At 44.0% G+C, this 19,128-nt stretch overlaps 1 protein-coding gene across 1 annotated transcript in view; it reads right to left on the reverse strand.

Moving 5' to 3' along the window:
- The window catches only part of GMDS (GDP-mannose 4,6-dehydratase), a 614,024-nt gene that overhangs the window by 93,502 nt on the left and 501,394 nt on the right, over nucleotides 1–19,128 (reverse strand). The window contains exon 9 of the mRNA XM_045551568.1: nucleotides 8,641–8,737. Coding sequence (XP_045407524.1) covers nucleotides 8,641–8,737 — 97 coding nt within the window. The remainder of the gene's footprint in view (nucleotides 1–8,640; nucleotides 8,738–19,128) is intronic.

The raw sequence follows: 19,128 nt of genomic DNA on the forward strand, positions 1-19,128 counted from the left end.
ATCAGTTCAAAGTGATTAATTCAGTACTCTCTGCCAACAGAATACTTTATAGTCCTAGAACCCTCGAGCCTCCAGACGGAATGTAGCTCTGCCAACACCTTGATTTTAGCCCAGTGGAACTCAGGTTGGTCCTCTGACCTCCAGAACTGTAAGATGATGAATTTGGGTAATTTTAAGCTAAGTTTGTGATAATTTGTTATAGTACCAATAGGAAACCAACATAGATTTCACACTATAAAAGTGGCATCCCGCTGGCTCTATGGAACAAGTACAAAGACAGGTTTCTGCAGGAAGATTTCTTAGGCAGGAGCATGGAGTGGGTGGCAGGTAAGCATGGAAGCACATGGCAGCCTGAGGTCTGCTCCTAGGTGGCTGCACTCCAGCCTGCTGGGGGGACTGCAGTTCCAGGAGGAGTCACAGAACATGCTACCTCTCAGGGCCCATCACAGCCCGTAGGAACATATAGTTGAGGCAGAATCAGAAGGCAGAATCACCAGTTCAACACATCTCAAGCTTCCACCATGATCATCATTTCTACCACTGGATCAAGAAGTACCGAGCTGGCAGTACTAAGTGGCAAATAACTATCTGCATGAAGCTGTATAGGTACAAAACAGTATAAATATTTAAATAAAAGAAAATCTCAGGAGTTGAAGAGCCCAAAGTATTCTTTCAGAAGATGTCTTCTGATAACTAATGATTTCATAGGAGTATATGATGATGATTATAATTAGTTATGATGACAGTAATAAAAATGATAATATGTAGCACAAAGTACCTTATACTTATATAAGCCCTTTCATCTTTAAGAATTCTAAAATGCTTTGCAACCTGACTTCTAGGACACATTAATTTGAAATTGGGTCTCTGCTTGCCCCTGAAACTCAGTTTTGCCTGGATTGAGACGCAGTAATCATCTGCCAGTTAATGTAAACTCTGGTATTAGCCCTTTAAATCTCGAAGAGCCCTAAGGCAGGGAATAATTATCTAGGGTGGGAGACACATTAGTCTGGCCCTACGGCTCTTGGATATAAGTGCTTAGTTTGTGAATTCTGTGAATTCTTAACCTAGTTTTCCAAAATGTGTTTCTGAGACTTACCTCCTGGAATTCAAATTTGCCTGGCTTTGTGACTAGCTCCCGAACACTCTCCCCCTGCGGAAATGCTCTTTTGGGGAGCTCAGCTCAGGGCTTCTGCTCTCACATCTTGCATGTCTAGCCCCGGCCTTGCCCTCTTGCCTCTACACCAGGTGTCCAGCTCTAACTGCCTCCTCGAGATTGCTCCATGGATATCCCCAAACACTGTGACTATGACGGAACTCCCCAACAACTCCCCTGCAAAGTCAGTCCCCTCTCTGGATCTCTGATCTGGGCTGTGGCCTCATCACCTCCCCACCATCCTGCAGGTTCAGCCTGTATCCCAGGAGTCACTCTCAGCTGGGGCTTCTCTTCCACATGTCCCTGCCCAATCTGATTCCTAATTCTGTGGTTTTCATCTCTGCAATGTCCTGGCATCTGTCACTGTTTCTCTTGCCTTCATCTGCTGTTCAGTTAGCCCCTCATTACACCTCCCCCCAATGGTCCAGGAGCTCCACAGCAGTTCCCCGGCCACTTGGTTGAGAGTTACTATTGGACAAAGACCTTAATTCATGCATCTTTCTTTTCTCTTCCTTTTTTTTTTTTAAAATAGAGTCAGGGTCTTTCTCTTGCCCAGGCTGGTCTCAAACTCCTGAGCTCAAGCAATCCGCCTGCCTCGGCCTTCCAGAGTGCTAGGATTACAGGCGTGAGCCACCGTGCCCGGCCTCATGCATCTTTCTATTTCTTGGTATTAGACTGGGACTTACCTCCACATTAATGAAATATTCAATAAACCTTCTGTTCAAACTGAATCTCTAAGACCTCAATCATATATTTTATTTTTATATATACTGATGTATTTCTGAGAAGCTGAATGTAAATCAGAATTATATCTTAAGGTACATGGTGAATGTACTATCTAAAGATTCCTTCAATGAATCCTAGCAATTGGAGAATCTTTTAGTACCTACACACCTACTCATTTTCAGTTTAGATATTTTTGTCCCAAGTTTTCATGAAGCTGTGCACCTCTGACTTACCCAGGAAGCTAGCAAATTTATGACAGTAATACAAACTGCAAACTGGATTTTGCTATTAAGGGCAGTTCCTATTTCTGAACAACAGCTGGTTAGAACCAGGTATTTTACCAGCAAGCCAAGCACATTAAGCATTAAAAATGACTAGGAGGCAGATCAGAGCTACTACGTTAGGAAGTAAGACCATAAGCTGTGGACATGTCACCTTGGAGGTTTATGACAAAAGTAGCCAGATGAGTTCTCAACTTTTGCTTGTAGATGCCACAGTGAATGAGGAAAGCAGTCTGGCATGAGCCGCTGCTGTGGGCAGTGAGGCAAGAGGTGGTGAGTTTATAAAGGCAAAGCACAGTCCGGAGGAGATGTACATGGACTGAATTTTGGTAGACCCAGAATATTTTGTGACTAAAGAGCAACTGTGTCCAAGTAAAGAATGTGCTAGGAAAAAAAATCAAATTTGGTAAGGAATAATTAACCTATTGTGAACATGAGGCAGAAGCAGGTGAAGGAAGGAAACTACAGACAGTATTGTCTATGAAATCTCCATGAATAGAGATTTTTGAATTATAGTTATTTTAGAAGATAAGTATGGCTTTATAGAACAGGAAGAACATTGTTGATTTATTAAAAAACAAACAGCAAATAGGGATTTTAAAAATTACGAATGGGTACGGTGCATACTGTCTGGGGGATGGGCACTCTTAGAGCTGTAACTCAGGCAGTGCAAAGGCAACATATGTAACCTAAACATTTGTGCCCACATAATATCTGAAATAAAAAAATTTAAAAAACAAAATAAAATAAAAATAAATTCGAAGAAAATAATAAAAAAAAATTCCAGAATATAGATCTCATTTATAAGGATGAAAATAAAGATGGAACAGATAACCACATTGGGGCTGGATGGATTTCTCATAAGTAATTCTATAAATTCTATACTTTGGGTATAGAATTATGACCTGCATCAGCACCAGTTTAGGCAGAAGCTGAGCTCAACTGCTAATTGTTCTTCCTAAGCAAAGTAGCTGCTGATGCTAAAACAAATTTCTAAGATAATAAAAAGATTTTAGAAGTTACTTTGTAGATGTTAAGAGGTCAACACTATGATTATAAATGAGGATAGTTATTACCTGGATAGTTTTTGAAAAAGAGGTATAGATTTTATAGGAATTCCCTATTGGGGCAAGTAATGAAAGCATCTATATTAACAATACCAGAGAGTCTTAAGGATAAGTACAAAAATATTTTTAAATAAAAGAATGTATATAGCTATGTATATTTATAAAGATTTTTGAGTCTTTAATGACATCATTCTAATTCAGATCTGATCATAACAGAAGAATCTTCAAGGAAAAAAGCAGAAAGAAGTTGGGGGTATTATAATCAGCACACAATTACTATTTCATTAGATATGAAATGCTCTCAAGGCGGACAGCAGTCAAGGAAAGATCGTAGGCTTCAGGAGGAATGTTATACACCCCTGGGGGTTTTGTATGGGATCCCATGACGTATGGAAAACATACAGCAGAATATCTGAGAATCAACGAAGAGACTGAAACTTAAAGCTCTCTTGGTTAAGTCCAAGGAAGGAAAAGGGCAGGAAAGGCCAATGTGATTAAGGAAGGATATAAAGATTAGTATGAGGAGACTAAGAGGGAGGCTTAAAATTATATAAACAGTGATTTAGAGATATAAACTATTTATAAAATACAAGTAGTAAGAAGTTCAGAGAATAATTACAAAAGAGGAAGCATTATGACCAGGCATTAGTGACAGCATTCCACACCACTGTGGTCTGATGGTTCTGAGAGCAGAGGATGCGAGGATATTGAAATTGGAAGGAACCTTGCAGAACAAGTAGCCCAGCCTCTCTTTCTGTAGGTCCAGGAGGGCAGGAAGAAAGGCACTCGCCCTCAGTCTGCTCTCTCGGTATCCTCTGACCTCCGCTCCCACTAGCTCCCACCAGTCAGAGGAAGGAACAAAGAAGAGCAGGAGTGGAGGGAGGATTAGAGCCTTAGAGGTCAGAAGGATCAGGATGGGGAGGGACGACTAGCTTCTAACGGAGCCGGCACAGATGCAGCTAGAGCAGGGGATCCAATTTCCTGCTTTGGGAGGGGAAGTAGGAGAAGGTGGTGAGAACAGCTATGAGAGAAAAGGGGGACACTTTGAGGACAAAAGACCAGCCTGGTAAACACATTGAGGGCTTTTCACCCCCAAATACACAAAGACAGGGCTGAGGGAAGCTCTAACTGGTATTTATATAAGTCCTCTGATGACAGATCAGATTCCTGAGGTCTGGAAAGTGTTACATATCATTATTCTAAACAGGGCTATGAGATAGAGCAAGCAATTATAGGCCATTTAGCTTAACATCATTTACAGAAAAATATTAGGAAAAGTTTGCAGGGGGTGAGGAGGACAAGTCGACAAGCATATGGTAATTTGATCAGAAACAGGCCACATGTTTTTACGGGAGGAAGGTGTTTTAACTAGCTTGTTGGGCTTCTTTGAAGTTATTGTTGTCTTGCTCTAGATTTTAACCATGATTTTTTTCTAATATCTATAAAGATTAGGAATAAATATATGTAAGTAAATAAAAGAAAAGCCAATCACAACTGAGGACATTAGAAATAAAATGAGAAGAAAAATGAATGTTAAAGACAAATAGTATACCAAGAAAAAAAACTTAGTAAATATTAGCTAGTAGAGTTTGAGCTATTTTTCATGAAAAATACTTCATTTTGATCAGTGAATGTGTCCCTATACCATTTCCTAAAATGCTCTGCATTAAAAACAGTGGGCTTTTTGTTTGTTTCACTGAAAAAAAAACCCTTAGTGTTTTTTTTTTTTTTGTTCTTTTTTAGTGGATTGATCATTTGATGTGGTTAAACATTTGGCACATTAGGATGAATACTTCATTCGTCCTTCCTTTGTGAATTTTCCAAGTTAAAAATTCTTAAAAATACATCTTTGTGGTTATTTTATATTAAGTAACAAGTCAATATCAATTTTATCATATTTACACGATATTTCAGTACATTGAATAGCTACTGAACCTTCAGAAAGAGGATTAGAAAGAATAAAAACCAAGATAAAACAAACATAAAAAATCAAATTACATATTAATATTTACTAGAGGCCCGGATTATCCCTTGTTTTCATTTTTGACTGGTTACTCTGTGCAATTCACTAGTGACGCCATTCTCCTTCTCCAAAGATACTGGGTTTCAGCAGCTGGTATCACCTCTACATTTCCAGTCTCCACGAGGGTGGAGACTGTGTCCGTCTTGTTCACCATTGTATTCTCAGGGTTTAGCACAGTGTTTGATAAATATTTAGTGAATTATTAAGCCCATTTTTAAAGATAAGGAAACAGAGGCACTGAGAAGTTAAGTAACTTGCCTAAGATCACACAGCTAGTAACTGATAGGTTTTGAACTCAGGCAGTCTGGCCCATGCCCCCACGTTTAAGCATAATACTACTTCCTCCTTCTTCTGGAAGGAATGCACAACACAATAAATCTGTGCATCATGTATGCATGTACAGAAAACTATACACAAGGCAGGAGTCTTCATTGGCACACCATTCAAGTATTAATACTGTCATCACTAAATACTGAATGGAATTCAGGAGCAAAGGAAAATTTAAAGTCTAATTTCCAGGATTAAACTCTCTGCAGTAGCTCCACAGGTAGAGTACCAAAAAATGTTGCTTGATTCAGCTCTAATTGGATGCTTAGTCCTGAACAAAAATTTTCAAGACTTTTCATGTTGCTATAGAAGCAATATTTAAGGTTTTGTGGTGGCCATATCGAGGAAAAACATCATAGGTGCATGGGGAACTGCATTCTCTATGGAATCACTGGTGGCCTCTTTCAGGCGAGGACCTGCCTTTGCTGTGGCAAGGGCCTTTCTTAAGACTAGCCTGAGTGTTACTCAAAACACAACATAAAGCTCTATTTTCCTTCTGTCTTGCTTTAGGATATTGATGTTCTGAAACCTGATACGTCCTCATCACTTCTATTTTTCCATATTTCCTTTTTGGTTTTCTTTTCCCTGTTAGTCATTCTGGAACCATTTGACTCTAAGATTTAGTTTTTGGCTTCAAGTGTTCCTATGTGCTGCAGATCTTGTGAGATACATGGCCAAGGCTGATCAGGAGATTGCACTTTTCTGGAATCCTAGAAATCCTATGGAATTCTATGGACTGAGAAGAAGCCTCTGGCAGGCTGGCCTGACACTGAGAAGAGAAGGATGCAGGGTTAGGTGTGGGAGAATGCCACATCTACCCTGCGCCAAGTGCTGACAAACCTCAGAGAAGCTCTGTGCCTTTGAGGACTCCTCCAGAATGACTCTCTGGATGCTACTGGCTGTTAGGACCCCGCACCCACATAAAGCTCATTTGCAATGTGGTCTCCAGTTCTGGTCACCTTTCAGCTGGAAGAATATTCTCACCCCTCAGGCAACTCAACAGAAGACTGTCAAGTTGATCCAAGTTTTGGGAAAACCTCTTGTTCTGAGGAATGAGGTTAAAAGTTTAGTCTCACTATGCAAGGAAAACTTGCCCAGGTGGAATATTAAGTTGAAATAGAGTGAACAAAATTAATGCAGCCTAGAGGCTCAGAAAGATGAAATCCAGTTCAAGATCCAAAATCTGACAGTAAAGGGAATCCCAGGGGAGAGCTTGATCCGTGGAAAAATAAAGCAAGCACATGAAATTAGACACCACTCTCACATTCAAGCAATGCTGGTGTCCACAGAGTTGCAGAACAGGTATGATGATAGCACTTGAATGAACAAAAGAAACGGGAGGGATGCAGTGTCGGTTGGGCAGGAAAGGGGGTCGATAAGGATTCAAGAACAGTCTCGTTAGTCTGAGGGTCCTTTTCCTGTTCAGCGAATTCTTTTGTTCTGTGTCCTTATCAATCCCACACCTTTCCTAAGTAAGAATGACAGACAAGCCATTCTTAATGACTTCCTAGCTTTTGAAACTATTTTGGTGTTGGAGAGGGAAAGAGCCATATTTTAGCTGTTGGAAGAACTGAGGTTTCTGTTGGCTTAGTAAATTTTCCACTCTGAGAGGACCATTTTTGCTTGGGAGCACAGAAATGCATTTGCCCATATAAGTCATCTGTGCAATGTTCCAGAAAAATGACACCCCTGTGGCACCTCGTCAGGCCACGGAAACAAATGGCGGCACGGCCTGGGGCTCCCGCGGCAGCCCCTGCTGTGTCAGCAGTGTGGCTGGCACCTTCCTCCCCCAGGGCCAGCGCACATCCTCTCCTGGGCACACCCACTCCCCAAGAGCCAGGAACAATGGTTGGCTGTGTCAGAGCCCCGGCCACGCCCTGTGCGGGGACAATGCACAGCCCCACAGCCCTGCCTCTCCCAAGCACTGGCTACTTCCTTTCCTTCTTATTCCCTCCTGTGTGTGAGAGGGCGCAAAACACACTCTTTCCTTCTGTTTGAAACCAGACATTTTAAAGGGTGGTTAATGATGACCTATTCACTTTTCAGTCTCTCTTCACTGGGGGTTTCCTAATCTCTGAAAGATTGTACAACAGATAAGAATTTGGTTCAGGACACATGGAAAACAGGTTCAAAGGGATTCTGTTCTCACAGTTAATGTGCAGTTCATTAGGTAGCCATCACGTTTGAACATTTCTCTTTAAAGATGATGCTTTCTATTATTTTTAGGTATATTTAATCTGTTGAGTTTTGTCACCATAATGAGGGTGGACCACATTAGAGTAATAACACCAAGGAGGCGGTTCGGTTCTAACAATCTATAGGTCATTTTTAAATATAGGAACTTCTGTACTTAGAAATTCATCCATCTATCTACCAATCACTCAATATTTATTAAGCATCTACCTTGTTATAGTCTAAGATATTTTTAAAAGATCCCTACTTTCAAAGAGCTCACAGTTTGGTAATGGTAGAATGACACATAACGATTATAATAAATTATAATAGGTATTATAATAGAATTATGTAGAGCATACAATATGGATATAAGGAAGGAGTGGAAATTCCAGTGGTAGTGGTACATTGGCCAAGGAAGTGTTCCTGGACACGGTGGTTCCTGAGCTGAGTCTTAAAAACTGTAGGCGAGACGCTGGGTGGCTTAGGCGTGTGTGAGCGTGTGCCCATGAACGGGGCTGTGTGGGCGCGGGCCGAGCTGGCGAGGTGGGCGGCCTTCCAGGCCCCAGAGGTCTGCGGCTCTGGGAGGTATCACGAGTCGGACAGCCTGTGGGTATCAGGGACCAGGCACCAGAACAGGAGACTAGCATGATGCCATCTGCCTATGACATGAGTCTCCATTTCTGAAATCACCAGTTTCCTTGGGTGTGTTTTACTATTTTTTCCCTTTATGAATGAATTTTCCAATGAAATTTGTGGTGAGAATAATATCTCAAATCTAATTCACCGTGTTCTGCTTTGGGAGCTGCCAGAGAGCGGAACAACTCGGCAGGCTGCAGCCGGCATTCCGTGAGAGCCCTTTCCCAGGCAGCCGCGGGGGGTCCTTACCACTTCAGTTGGCCGGTAGTACTTGAGATCCACAGTCACATGAACTTTGCCGGTCTCTTTACATCTGCCCACTTCGTTTTCATTCTTTCCTTCCCACCTGTAAAGAGGACAAACACCTAATCAGCTCCTAATTGCTTGGGAGCCTTTGGCCAGGCTGTAGCACCTCAGGATGGCTCCGCCTTCTCCCTGCAGAAGCGCAAGCTCATTAACCGGGCAGCACAGGCTGCCAGGTAACTTTATTATTCCTGCAACAGTGACTTTCAAAGCCTCTCTAGATCTGTTTTGGAGGGGTAGGGTTCTTTCCCCTGCCTTTTTAAGAAAATCATGATGAATTCAGAAGTGAGACATTAGAAATGAACAGATTAGCCAGTCAAAGGAATTGGACAGTTTTCAGAGATTTCACAGATTTTGCATTTCTTTAGACTATTCTTGATACAGTCAATTATTGTGAATTCATTTAATGTCTTTTGTCCTTCCCTTTATTTTTTTCTTCCTTTGTAGTTTTAGGGATATTTAGTGTTAATTCAATGCATGCCATTTGGGAGTAAGTTTCATGACCTAATTAACCATTCAATTCATCCCTAGATTACGTACACATTCCCCTGTTCTCCCCAGTCAGGGTGGGTCTCGTTAATAAATCTCAAGTGATGAAACCTCCAAAAAGTACACAACTTATTGTTCATATCCTGCTAAGAGAGGATGTATCAGCATCTCTCTACCATAACCTCCTGTGACCTAGCTAATATGTTAAGGAAAGTTGAGTTTCCTTTCCTGAACATCCACAGGTGACATCAGTGAGGGTACCAGGAATGACTCCTCAAGTTTACACAGTACAGGATACACTCATATGCCTTAAGACCAGCTTCTCGCTAAAATTCAACTTCTCCATTTTATGTTCTCATTTTTTATAAATCAAGCCACTAGCTTAATGTTGACTTCTGGATCTCTACAATCTAATATCCAAATGATAGCCTATACTATATAATTGGAAGTACTTATTTTTACAAATGAAATCTTTTGGCAAAGAAAGAAAAGAAATTAAAAAGTATGACTTATATTTGACCTCAATGTTTATCCTTAGAAGGACTTTGCTTTATCAGCTGGAGACAAATCCTAGAACACAGGACAGTTCTGTGTGCTCCCTGGATCCCAGTCACCATGGGGGACCAACGGGAAGAACAGAACACTAGACTGGTTACTGGACTATGGAAGTCACAGGTGCCATTGAAGATGAACGTTAAATTTTGATCACAGTTATATTTTGGAATAGGTTGAGAGACATAAACTGGCCTCACAAGTTTATTTCTGATTAATCATCTGAATGTTCTGTCAAATCACTTCTTGATAGCAAAGGCAACTATTTCACGGTTGGAAGAATAATCAGTTTATTAGTGTGCTGAATTTGCCAGTGGACTCAAGGCAAATACGAGCAATGTCCGATGACACAGAGATTATAGCAGAATATGTCAAACAATATAAAACTGTACAACTAGTCATTTTCCCAGGCTTTTATATTAATTAATTAACTTAAAAAGGAGTGTTTGTTAATTTATTTATTTGGTTCAACTTCTAAGTGTTGATTAGATCAATTCGACAGATCATGTAGGTCTGAGAATTTCGAAGCAAACGGACTGGTAGGATCAGAGCTAAATTTTTGGAAGATTCACCTGAAAATGATAAGTGAATTTTTGGAGCATAAAGATTGAAAATGTTTTAAAATGAGATAACCTAAAGTAATGATGACCCTTGCACATCATTATGGCAAAGACCATAATGAACAAAGACCAAATGTTGGCTCATATGGCCAATACCCACAGCAAAGGAGGATAATTGGTTAAGTCATGATTTAAAAAAAGTTACAAATTTAATTCTAAAAATTGTTTAAGTAGAACTTTTCTTTGGTTAGGGTTTCAGTAAGTGAAACGATATCTGTATTTCTTAGGCATGTTTTAACTTTATTTTTGTTCACATTTCATACTTCACAAAGAGAAACGAGCTCAGCAGATACCTTTGCTACAGTGTCTCCACCTGAGCCACAGGGCGAACAGGAACACTATTTACAACTGGCTGACTGGCTTCTCCATTTGCAGGAGGTGTTTAGTCCACGATGGGCCATGCTGACTTACGTGCACAAATACATGCCACTGTCCTTCGTATTGGTAAATCTCCTCAGATGCCACAGACTTGAGACCTGGTGATTCAAATCTATTTATAATCCGGTTTTTAAAATCACACACAAACACACACACATTTAAATTGATAACGCCTTGGTAAAGACGTGGAGAGCTGTCCCTTTGTGGGAGGGAGTGGTGGGTCAGGAAAGGAACGAGGCCGTGCCAGTGGGCTCTCTGACTTCAGTGGGGTCTGCAGATTTTCTGTGAAGAGCCAGACAGGAAATACTTCACGCTTGACAGGTCACGTACAGTCTCTGTTATATATCCTTCCTTTTTCCTTCTTCATCATTGTTGTCGTCTTCTTTTTTCTTAACTATTCTTTTAAACTGTAAAACCCATCTTTACCTCTAGGACAGCAAAAAGAAATAGGTCTCAGCTGGGATCTGGCCTGCAGGCCACAGGTGCCCACCCCAACTCTGGCCCATTAGATTAAGGGTGTCCCCTCATCCTCAACTGCAGGACAGTATTTAATTCCTGTTTATACCAACAAGATGCAAGGTTGGACTGCTTGACTGTGTCTTCTACTGGTTCTCTGATTGTTTTGCTAGTCACAAGCAAACATTTGGGGTTTGTAACACTAGCTGAAATGGGAAAAGGCTGAAGGAAGGACATTTCCCCTCTCAGGGGCTTATTTAAGTACAACCTGCAAGTCAGACTTGGATTTCGTGCTACTCTGGCACTTACAGGCATGAGCTCCCAGCAAACCTTTTTTGCTGCTGTCTGAACGCTGCTTGCCGTCTTGCAAATGCTTGTCCTCAGTCAAAACAGTCTCTGAGGGCATGGCATTGCCCTCTACAGTTAATATAGCCACACTGAGTAATCAAATGTAACCAGGAGATGGCTCAAAGCAGAACTGAGTTGGCAAAAACCACTTTCTAATTTACACCAGGTCTGCATGAGGGCAGTAAGCAAAAGTTTCTGCCAAGGGCCAAAAACCACTCAGTTACAACAATACATGAAACACTTGTATTAACAAATAAAAGGTAACAGCTAACTTGTCCTAACAAGTAGTGTTATGACTCAAGGCAGAGCTGCAATGTTAATGAAATTACGGTGGCTTGACAGAGAGAGAGGATTCGACTAATTAACAGGAATTACTACCCCTAATTTAGATCAACAGCTCGCTGAGCAGGAATCCTGTATAATTCCATTTTTAAAATAAATTGTTGGCTCCTAGTAAGCACTAAACAGCAATAGAAAGCACTAAAGAATAACAGAATCAAGCACAATAAGGCAAGATAAGGTGCTAGTAAAATCTACTCCACTAGGAATCCCTTTAAAGGAACAACAAAAGCAAAGTCAATCGCTTACTTAAGTCAAGTTTGGGGAACTATTGGACCTAAGTGGGAGGGGGGGAATGCACTCCTTGCAGTGACCCAAATATCACAGAACCTCTCGGGAATTATTCTTAAGAAAGCCTACTTCATTAGGGCATGGATATGGAAGTAGGAGGCTGAAGTAGGTGAAATTTAGTAAATGGCATCAAGTGGTCCTGGAAGAAGCATCAGCTTCTGGATGAAGACAGTGGTTTGCCCACTTTTGCTCCCCCCGCAGACCCCTTTCAAAAAAGGAATAAACTCACAAGGGCTAATAGAACAGGAAGGAGATGAGAGAAGCCAAATTCTGGAAGCTGGAAAGCAGATGGATGAGTGTTGAAGGACTTAGCAGAAGCCCTAGAAAAGCCTCCTAAGCCAACAGTGGGAGAGCCAAGACTGGACCCAATTTACATTTGCAGAAGCCCCCAAATGTTCAGGAAGTGAGGGCTGATTGGAAGTCTCCTTGGGAAGCAGTCTGGTGCCCAAACCCCTTCCTGACTTCTCATTTGGCAGCTGTCTCACCCTTCCTGGGGTAGAAGGTCGCTGGACTGAAGGCTGTAGGTCCAGTAAAGATAGGTCACCATGCTGAAGATGGGGGAATTCAGGGAATGTATGCATGCTAAATGCTGAGACCACCCCCAGCCCCAGCCCCTGGTGGGCTGGCCGGCCTACCTCCATCCAGCCAGGACACTGGGGCGTCTCCTCTGGGCATCAGAGATTCTTCACCTCAATGGCCCTCTCTGGTCATCCTATAGTGACATAGTCAACAAGCTCTAACTGTGCTCTCAAAGCTCCTAATTAGCTTTTTAGGCCCCCACCTTTATTTTTATTTTTTTTTTTTTTGAGACAGAGTCTCACTTTGTTGCCCGGGCTAGAGTGAGTGCCGTGGCATCAGCCTAGCTCACAGCAACCTCAGACTCCTGGGCTTAAGCGATCCTACTGCCTCAGCCTCCCGAGTAGCTGGGACTACAGGCATGAGCCACCATGCCCGGCTAATTTTTTTGTATATATATTTTTAGTTGGCCAGATAATTTCTTTCTATTTTTAGTAGAGACGGGGTCTCACTCTTGCTCAGGCTGGTCTCGAACTCCTGACCTCGAGCGATCCACCCGCCTCGGCCTCCCAGAGCTAGGATTACAGGCATGAGCCACCGCGCCCGGCGGCCCCCACCTTTAAACATAAGCAGAAAACCAAGTATTACCAGACAGATAGATGAGGAAAACTGCATACATGAAAGCTAGAAATCAAAACAAACAAATTGAAAAAAGGCAACTTGAAGGAAACAGAACAAGCAGGGAGAAGAGAATTAAAAACCAAAACAAACTGAAAGCCACCATACATGCCACCTTTAATATCCCCAGGCGAGCGATCAGGAATGATATCAAAGAAACAAGAATAGAATGCTATATAAAAAAAGACAATGTGAAACAAGAGATTTTAGAAATTTAAAAAGGAAAACCTTTTTAAAGGTTGGATGGTGTGTCCAGAGCTGAATCGGGAAGGCAGGCAACACAGGGAGGTGGCTCCTGGATGCCTTTTAGCAGAGCAGGGGAGGAGAGAGCCAGCCAGTGCCCAAGGGGGCATCTGTAAGGGAGGGAGGAAGCTACGGAGGCTGGGTGACAGCTCTCGAGAGGAAAGAGGGCTGGGGCCACAGGTCAGGAGGAGGCTCTGCCCCGAGGGTGTCAGGGGCAACCTGCTGGTGAGCCAGGAGAGATGAGGAGGGTGCAATCTTTATGCCCAGGAACCACTGTTTAATCATAAACCCTGCTCCAACGTTTACAAGACAGCACTAGTCTAAAGGGTGCACCCTGGACCTAGGAGCATCAGCTTGTACGGCCCCCTCGTACTGCTGTTGAGATGGGGACTGGTTTGCCTCTGCCCATGCTCAGAATTCTGCCATTTTATTTATATTAGTGATGATAATTGCTCTTAAGTAAGGCAGTTCTGGCAGCAACAAGCCCAGCTGTTATGTTGTGGTTAATGAATAATCAACTACAACAACAACAACAACAAAAATGTCAAATTTCAGTCCACTATACAGCTGTTCATATAGAAGGCACTTCTTAAGACTGACATCTGCATTAACTGCTTCCAGATCATGGGCCCTTATAAACGCTAATTGCTGAATCTGGACGCCAGGAGTCAGGCAGGCAGCATAACCTGCAGTTTATGACGGGAAAGAAGAAGTGTGGAGGGCACACCAACTCACAGCCCCATGGGAGGGGGCTGCAGCCAACACTGCCAGGCAAGGCTCCTTGGCTGTGTGGCTGGGGCCCAGACAGCACCACTGTTTCACACTGGACATGAGCCCAGGGGTGTGGTATCCTCTCCAAAGGGCGCTGCCATTGTTATGGGGAAGCCCCTCCCAACATAAGTTTCGGTAAGAACCGTCCACGGGTCAGTGTTTCCCCTGCTTTCTTCTCTGTGTCACTATCACGGAGACACTAACAGAGAGGCTCTACTTGCAAATAGTCTTTTCTTACGTGTTGTCTCTAGGAAATCAGACTGGCGAAATGAACGGAACGGAAAAAGCCTTGTGTGGTGGTGCCTACTGAGGGTGGCTCAAGGGATCAAAATGAAAAAAAAAGACAAGACTAGAGGTGCCTCTCAGCTGTGGAAATGGCAGTGAAAGAATTTTCAGATGCACAGACTGTATTTCAATGAGCCCCGGTCTTCCTAAGCTACCCTTACATGGATTGCCAGATGTGCTTCCCCTGCCTCCTTTGTCTTTATTTATTTCAATGCAACTGGGCATACTGTCCACCCCCAAGGACATGGGTGGAGCGTCTCCCGCTTTGCAGGAGAGAGTGAAAGGTATGGAGGCCTCACTCCAGGGCTGCAGTCAGGAGGCAGTGCTTTGGGCTGCACTCAGGCCCCTGCGGAGTGGGGAGTGGCAGCCACGGCGCTGGGCCTTCTGCAGCTCCTCCACCTGGACAGCCGTGTCCGTCCTCCTCCCTCTCTTCCACTCCCAAAGTCTTCACCGAGCACCCACCAAGTGCCAGCCAGTAAGCCAAGCCAGGTGCTAAGGACACAGGCATGAGTCAGCTAGACGTGGTCTCTGTCCCTAAGTAGCTTAAAGTCTGTGGCCCCCACAATCTTGTGGGGGGACGATGCAGAGAGCCAGGATGCTGTCAGAGCCAGGGGACTCAGCTGAGGGAGGGTGCTGGCCAGAGGCAGGATGCCGGACCTAGGACCTGCAGGAAGTGGGAAGCGGTAGAGGGAACCGCAGGTGTCTCTGGATGAGCCCAGTGTGGTCAGGCTGGTCCACGCGAGGCCGTCAGCTTGCCCAGCGCTCACACAGTTCCCTGACTCCCGCCTCCAGCCTCCACCCGGAACGCTCTCCTTCTTCCTGACTATCCCCCTGTCTCCCACTTCAGGCAAGGGCCAGCCTGTATCTACCTTTCTGCAGATGCCACTCGAGTCTTCATCATGGCACTTCTGCTTCGGTATGGATGCAATCAACGTGCACAGTGCCATCATCTATGTGCAGATGTTTGTAAATGATGTGTTCTTATTATCATCCAGTTAGACTCTACACTTCTCAAGGGCAACGAAATGTCTTTTGATTCTCTTCAGTGAGTTTAGCTTTGAGATAAAACGAGGTGGGCAGAGAGCACACTTATTGAGCATCTGCTAGGTGTCAGGTACGAGGTGTCAGGCTGTTTAATTATGTGATTATGAAGCCAGCAGTTATTTTGAGGCTCTGCTAGATCCTTAGCTAAGAACTAAAGCGGACCTGCTTCCTGGTCTGAGACGGAGCGAGGGCTGCCTCGGACGCCACAGTCCAGCACGATGCTCGGGCTCGCACGGGATCCTACGCATGCTAATAATCACAGCCTGCTGCTTCCACAGAGGCACACATCACCCAACTTACACCGTAGTCGTTTCATTCTTAAGGGTTGAACATTCAAGTATCTTAGAATTTCATAAATAGAAATGACAGTAGGGCTTAGATTTCCAGGGGGACAGGAGAGAGGGTAGGAGAGAGGGAGACAGAGAAAGCGAGAGGCAAAAGGGGCAGAAAGGGACCCCATTTAAATGGTGACTTGATGCTTATATGAAAAGTCCAACCTCTTTACTATGACTAAATAGAACGTGAATACTCTTGAAGGTCTAAGTCTACTTAGAGTCTCTCCAGAAAGCTCTCATAGTACCTACACCCAAGAGTTGGCTTTACTGTGCAGGTTTTCTCACCAGGACTCATTTCTGTAGCTCAAATGGCAGACTCTGAGCGACGAAGAGTGCAGGCGAGTTACACTTCTACCACGCAGTCGCGCAGGTTTCACTGAGCCCGGTCACACAGCATGGACATCAAAGGAAGGCTCAGCAAGAGATTGAGGTGGGAGTTAAAGCCGCCAGTGGGCTCAGAGGTGTCTGAAATTTCCTACAAGGAGGATGCAAAGCCACAGTGATCGTCCCTCTCCTGACGCTCCCCCTGCAGAGGCCCTCTCGGGGGACGTCATGGGAAAGTCCTGTCTGTCCACAGTGGCCGACTGGAAGGACCTGTTTTCCCACAGTGCAGCGTCGAGGCCCCACAGATGCTCACGGGACACCTTCTGGCAGCTGTGCTGGCCACGGGGATGCTGGATCCCTGTCCTACCCAAGGGCCTGCATCCAGTGGCTGTCCTTCCATACCCGCACTTTCAGGGTCAGCCTCCAAGGGCTCAGGCGCAGGGGCCGGGTCCAGAAATCCCACCCACTGGGAAACAACATCAGGTGAGGGAGGATCGTGCATGAGCACAAAATGGCTTGTTATCTACGCCAGTGGATTTTAGAAACGAGCTTCTTTTTTAAAGTATCATAAGTTTACCCTTGTTGTTTTTACTGAAAATGTAAATACAATACCATAAACTATACTAAATATTTCCACCATCTGAAACATGTCCCCCTCCCTGCAAGCGGCAGATGTGGGTTCTCACATGGTTGCAGGCTCTTCTTACAACTCTCTTCTTGAAATTTAACTAGATTAATGACAGAAAATTAGTCAAGACAAGTATTTGCCTGTTTGGCTTATCCTACTGTCACTCTAATTGTAGTGGAAAAGTGTTTCCTTTGCACATTTTGTATTTAGCAATAAACTGGTGGGAAAGTGAAAAACAAAACAGAGCCTCAACATGCAACCTCCTTCAAACAACCGACTGGCAATGCTCTTAGAAGAATACAGTTGTTGTCATGAGGCTGCCTTCTTGATACACAAGACTGCATGAGAATTTAATTAACAAACACTACCTTAAATTTTATCAGGATTGTATGTAGTACTGACCTATTCCCTTGAATATCTTCTACTAACCCAAACTCAAATTAATTAATGTGCTGTTTTCTGATAAATTCAAAGCAAATGTTACTCAAGTTATGTCAAGACTTCAAGAGGGAATATTTGTGCAGATTCTAAATATATAGATGGCACCACATTTGTCAAGCCTTTTCGGTGAACATTACAACAGATATTTTTAAAAACAGTTGCAGAAATGGGAAGAGACAACAGATCTTAAAACAGCAAAAGTGAGACTGTTTCAGACATTGAGTTGCCTGTCTCATAAAGCAGGTAAAAACTATGACAGGACGGAAAGCTTTCTATCTTAATGGCACCACTAATGAGCTAGAAACCTTGGTGCTCCTTCACCTTCTATTAATACATCCAATTGTTCGCCAAATCCTGTTGATTCTAAGTCTCTCTTGAATCAATGCCTCCGTTTTCCATGCCCTTTGCTGAATTTAGGTCCTTGTCATCCCTTCTTAGTAGGACAGCTGACAGCCCTCTAGGGAGGAAGCATGGTGGCTTCTCTCTAGCTGTCACCACCATGCTAACTCTGAAACTGAGGGAAATCAGGGTGACAGTGGGCATTCTTGGAAGGACTTTCTGGACCAGCTGGCTTTGGGGATAGCCACTTGCGCTCACTTGAGTGTTTACAGAACAGCCACTGTGGACAGACCGGGACCGAGACGCTGTTTCTATCTCAACTGCTCACCGCTGCAGACCTGCAGCCCCAAAGGGGTGGCAGTGCTCAGGGAGCAGAGAGGAGCTGTGGTTTAGGAGAGAATTCGTTTCTAATGACAGAGCTTAAGACCATTATAGTGAAAATTATCATTGGAAAAATCCTTCAAATCTTGCTTTATTTCATCAGAACTTGGGTTTTTGAAAGCTCAAAAGCCAAGATTTAGCTGCTTTTGTTCTCTTTGCATTTGGTTGTGGCTTCCCTCTCCCCAGGCATGCAGGCCTGGGTCTGTTTTCACTGCAAATACCACATCACAAAGGTTTTTGAAAGGATATGAATGAGAAGGATGAAAAGTGCAACATAAAGAAACGAGGGGCCTCGTGGGTCAGAAAACACTCATTTCAGATCCTGGCTCTACTACTCTCTGCTTAGTGATCTGGGGAAGACACTGAACTGCGCTGTGCCTCAGTTTCCTCCTCAGTGCAACAGTGCCCCAGACGTGGAATGAAACTGGGTAGGCGCACGGCTCCTGGCACGCTTCCAGGCCCACACTGCACACTGCAGGCCGCGGGGAGCTCGGGCTGTCTGCCCGCCTCACAGCCCATTTGCAGGGCGTCCTGGGGTGGCAAGGACTCTGCTCCTGCCCCAGCCCACCCACTCAAACTGCAGACTTCCAGCTGCGCCTCCCCACCCCAGAGTTCTCTCTCCCCGACAATAGGGGATACCGCCACACTGGCTACAGTGACTGGTCTGGACATGATGACAGGTCGCCCATGGGGCCAGTCACAGTCCTTCCTCAGGGGTTTCTAAATGGATTGCTCTCAGAGGCTCTCTTCTCTCTGACTGTGCCAGGCTGTGTCCCCAGAAACGCAGTCAAGGATGTCCTCCGCCCCAAGGAGCAGCTGCAGGACGGAGGTGACGCTGCAGGAGCAGCGGAGCCCAGGAGGAGAGGACCCTGACGGAGGCCATCCCAGACCCCGGTGCCCAAGGCCACTCGACTACCGAAAATGTCCATTCACTTTTCTTCCTTTCTTAATATAAAAACTTTCATTATGTTTAAAT

Source organism: Lemur catta, chromosome 5 (genome assembly GCF_020740605.2).
Source record: "Lemur catta isolate mLemCat1 chromosome 5, mLemCat1.pri, whole genome shotgun sequence".
Lineage (NCBI taxonomy): Eukaryota > Metazoa > Chordata > Mammalia > Primates > Lemuridae > Lemur > Lemur catta.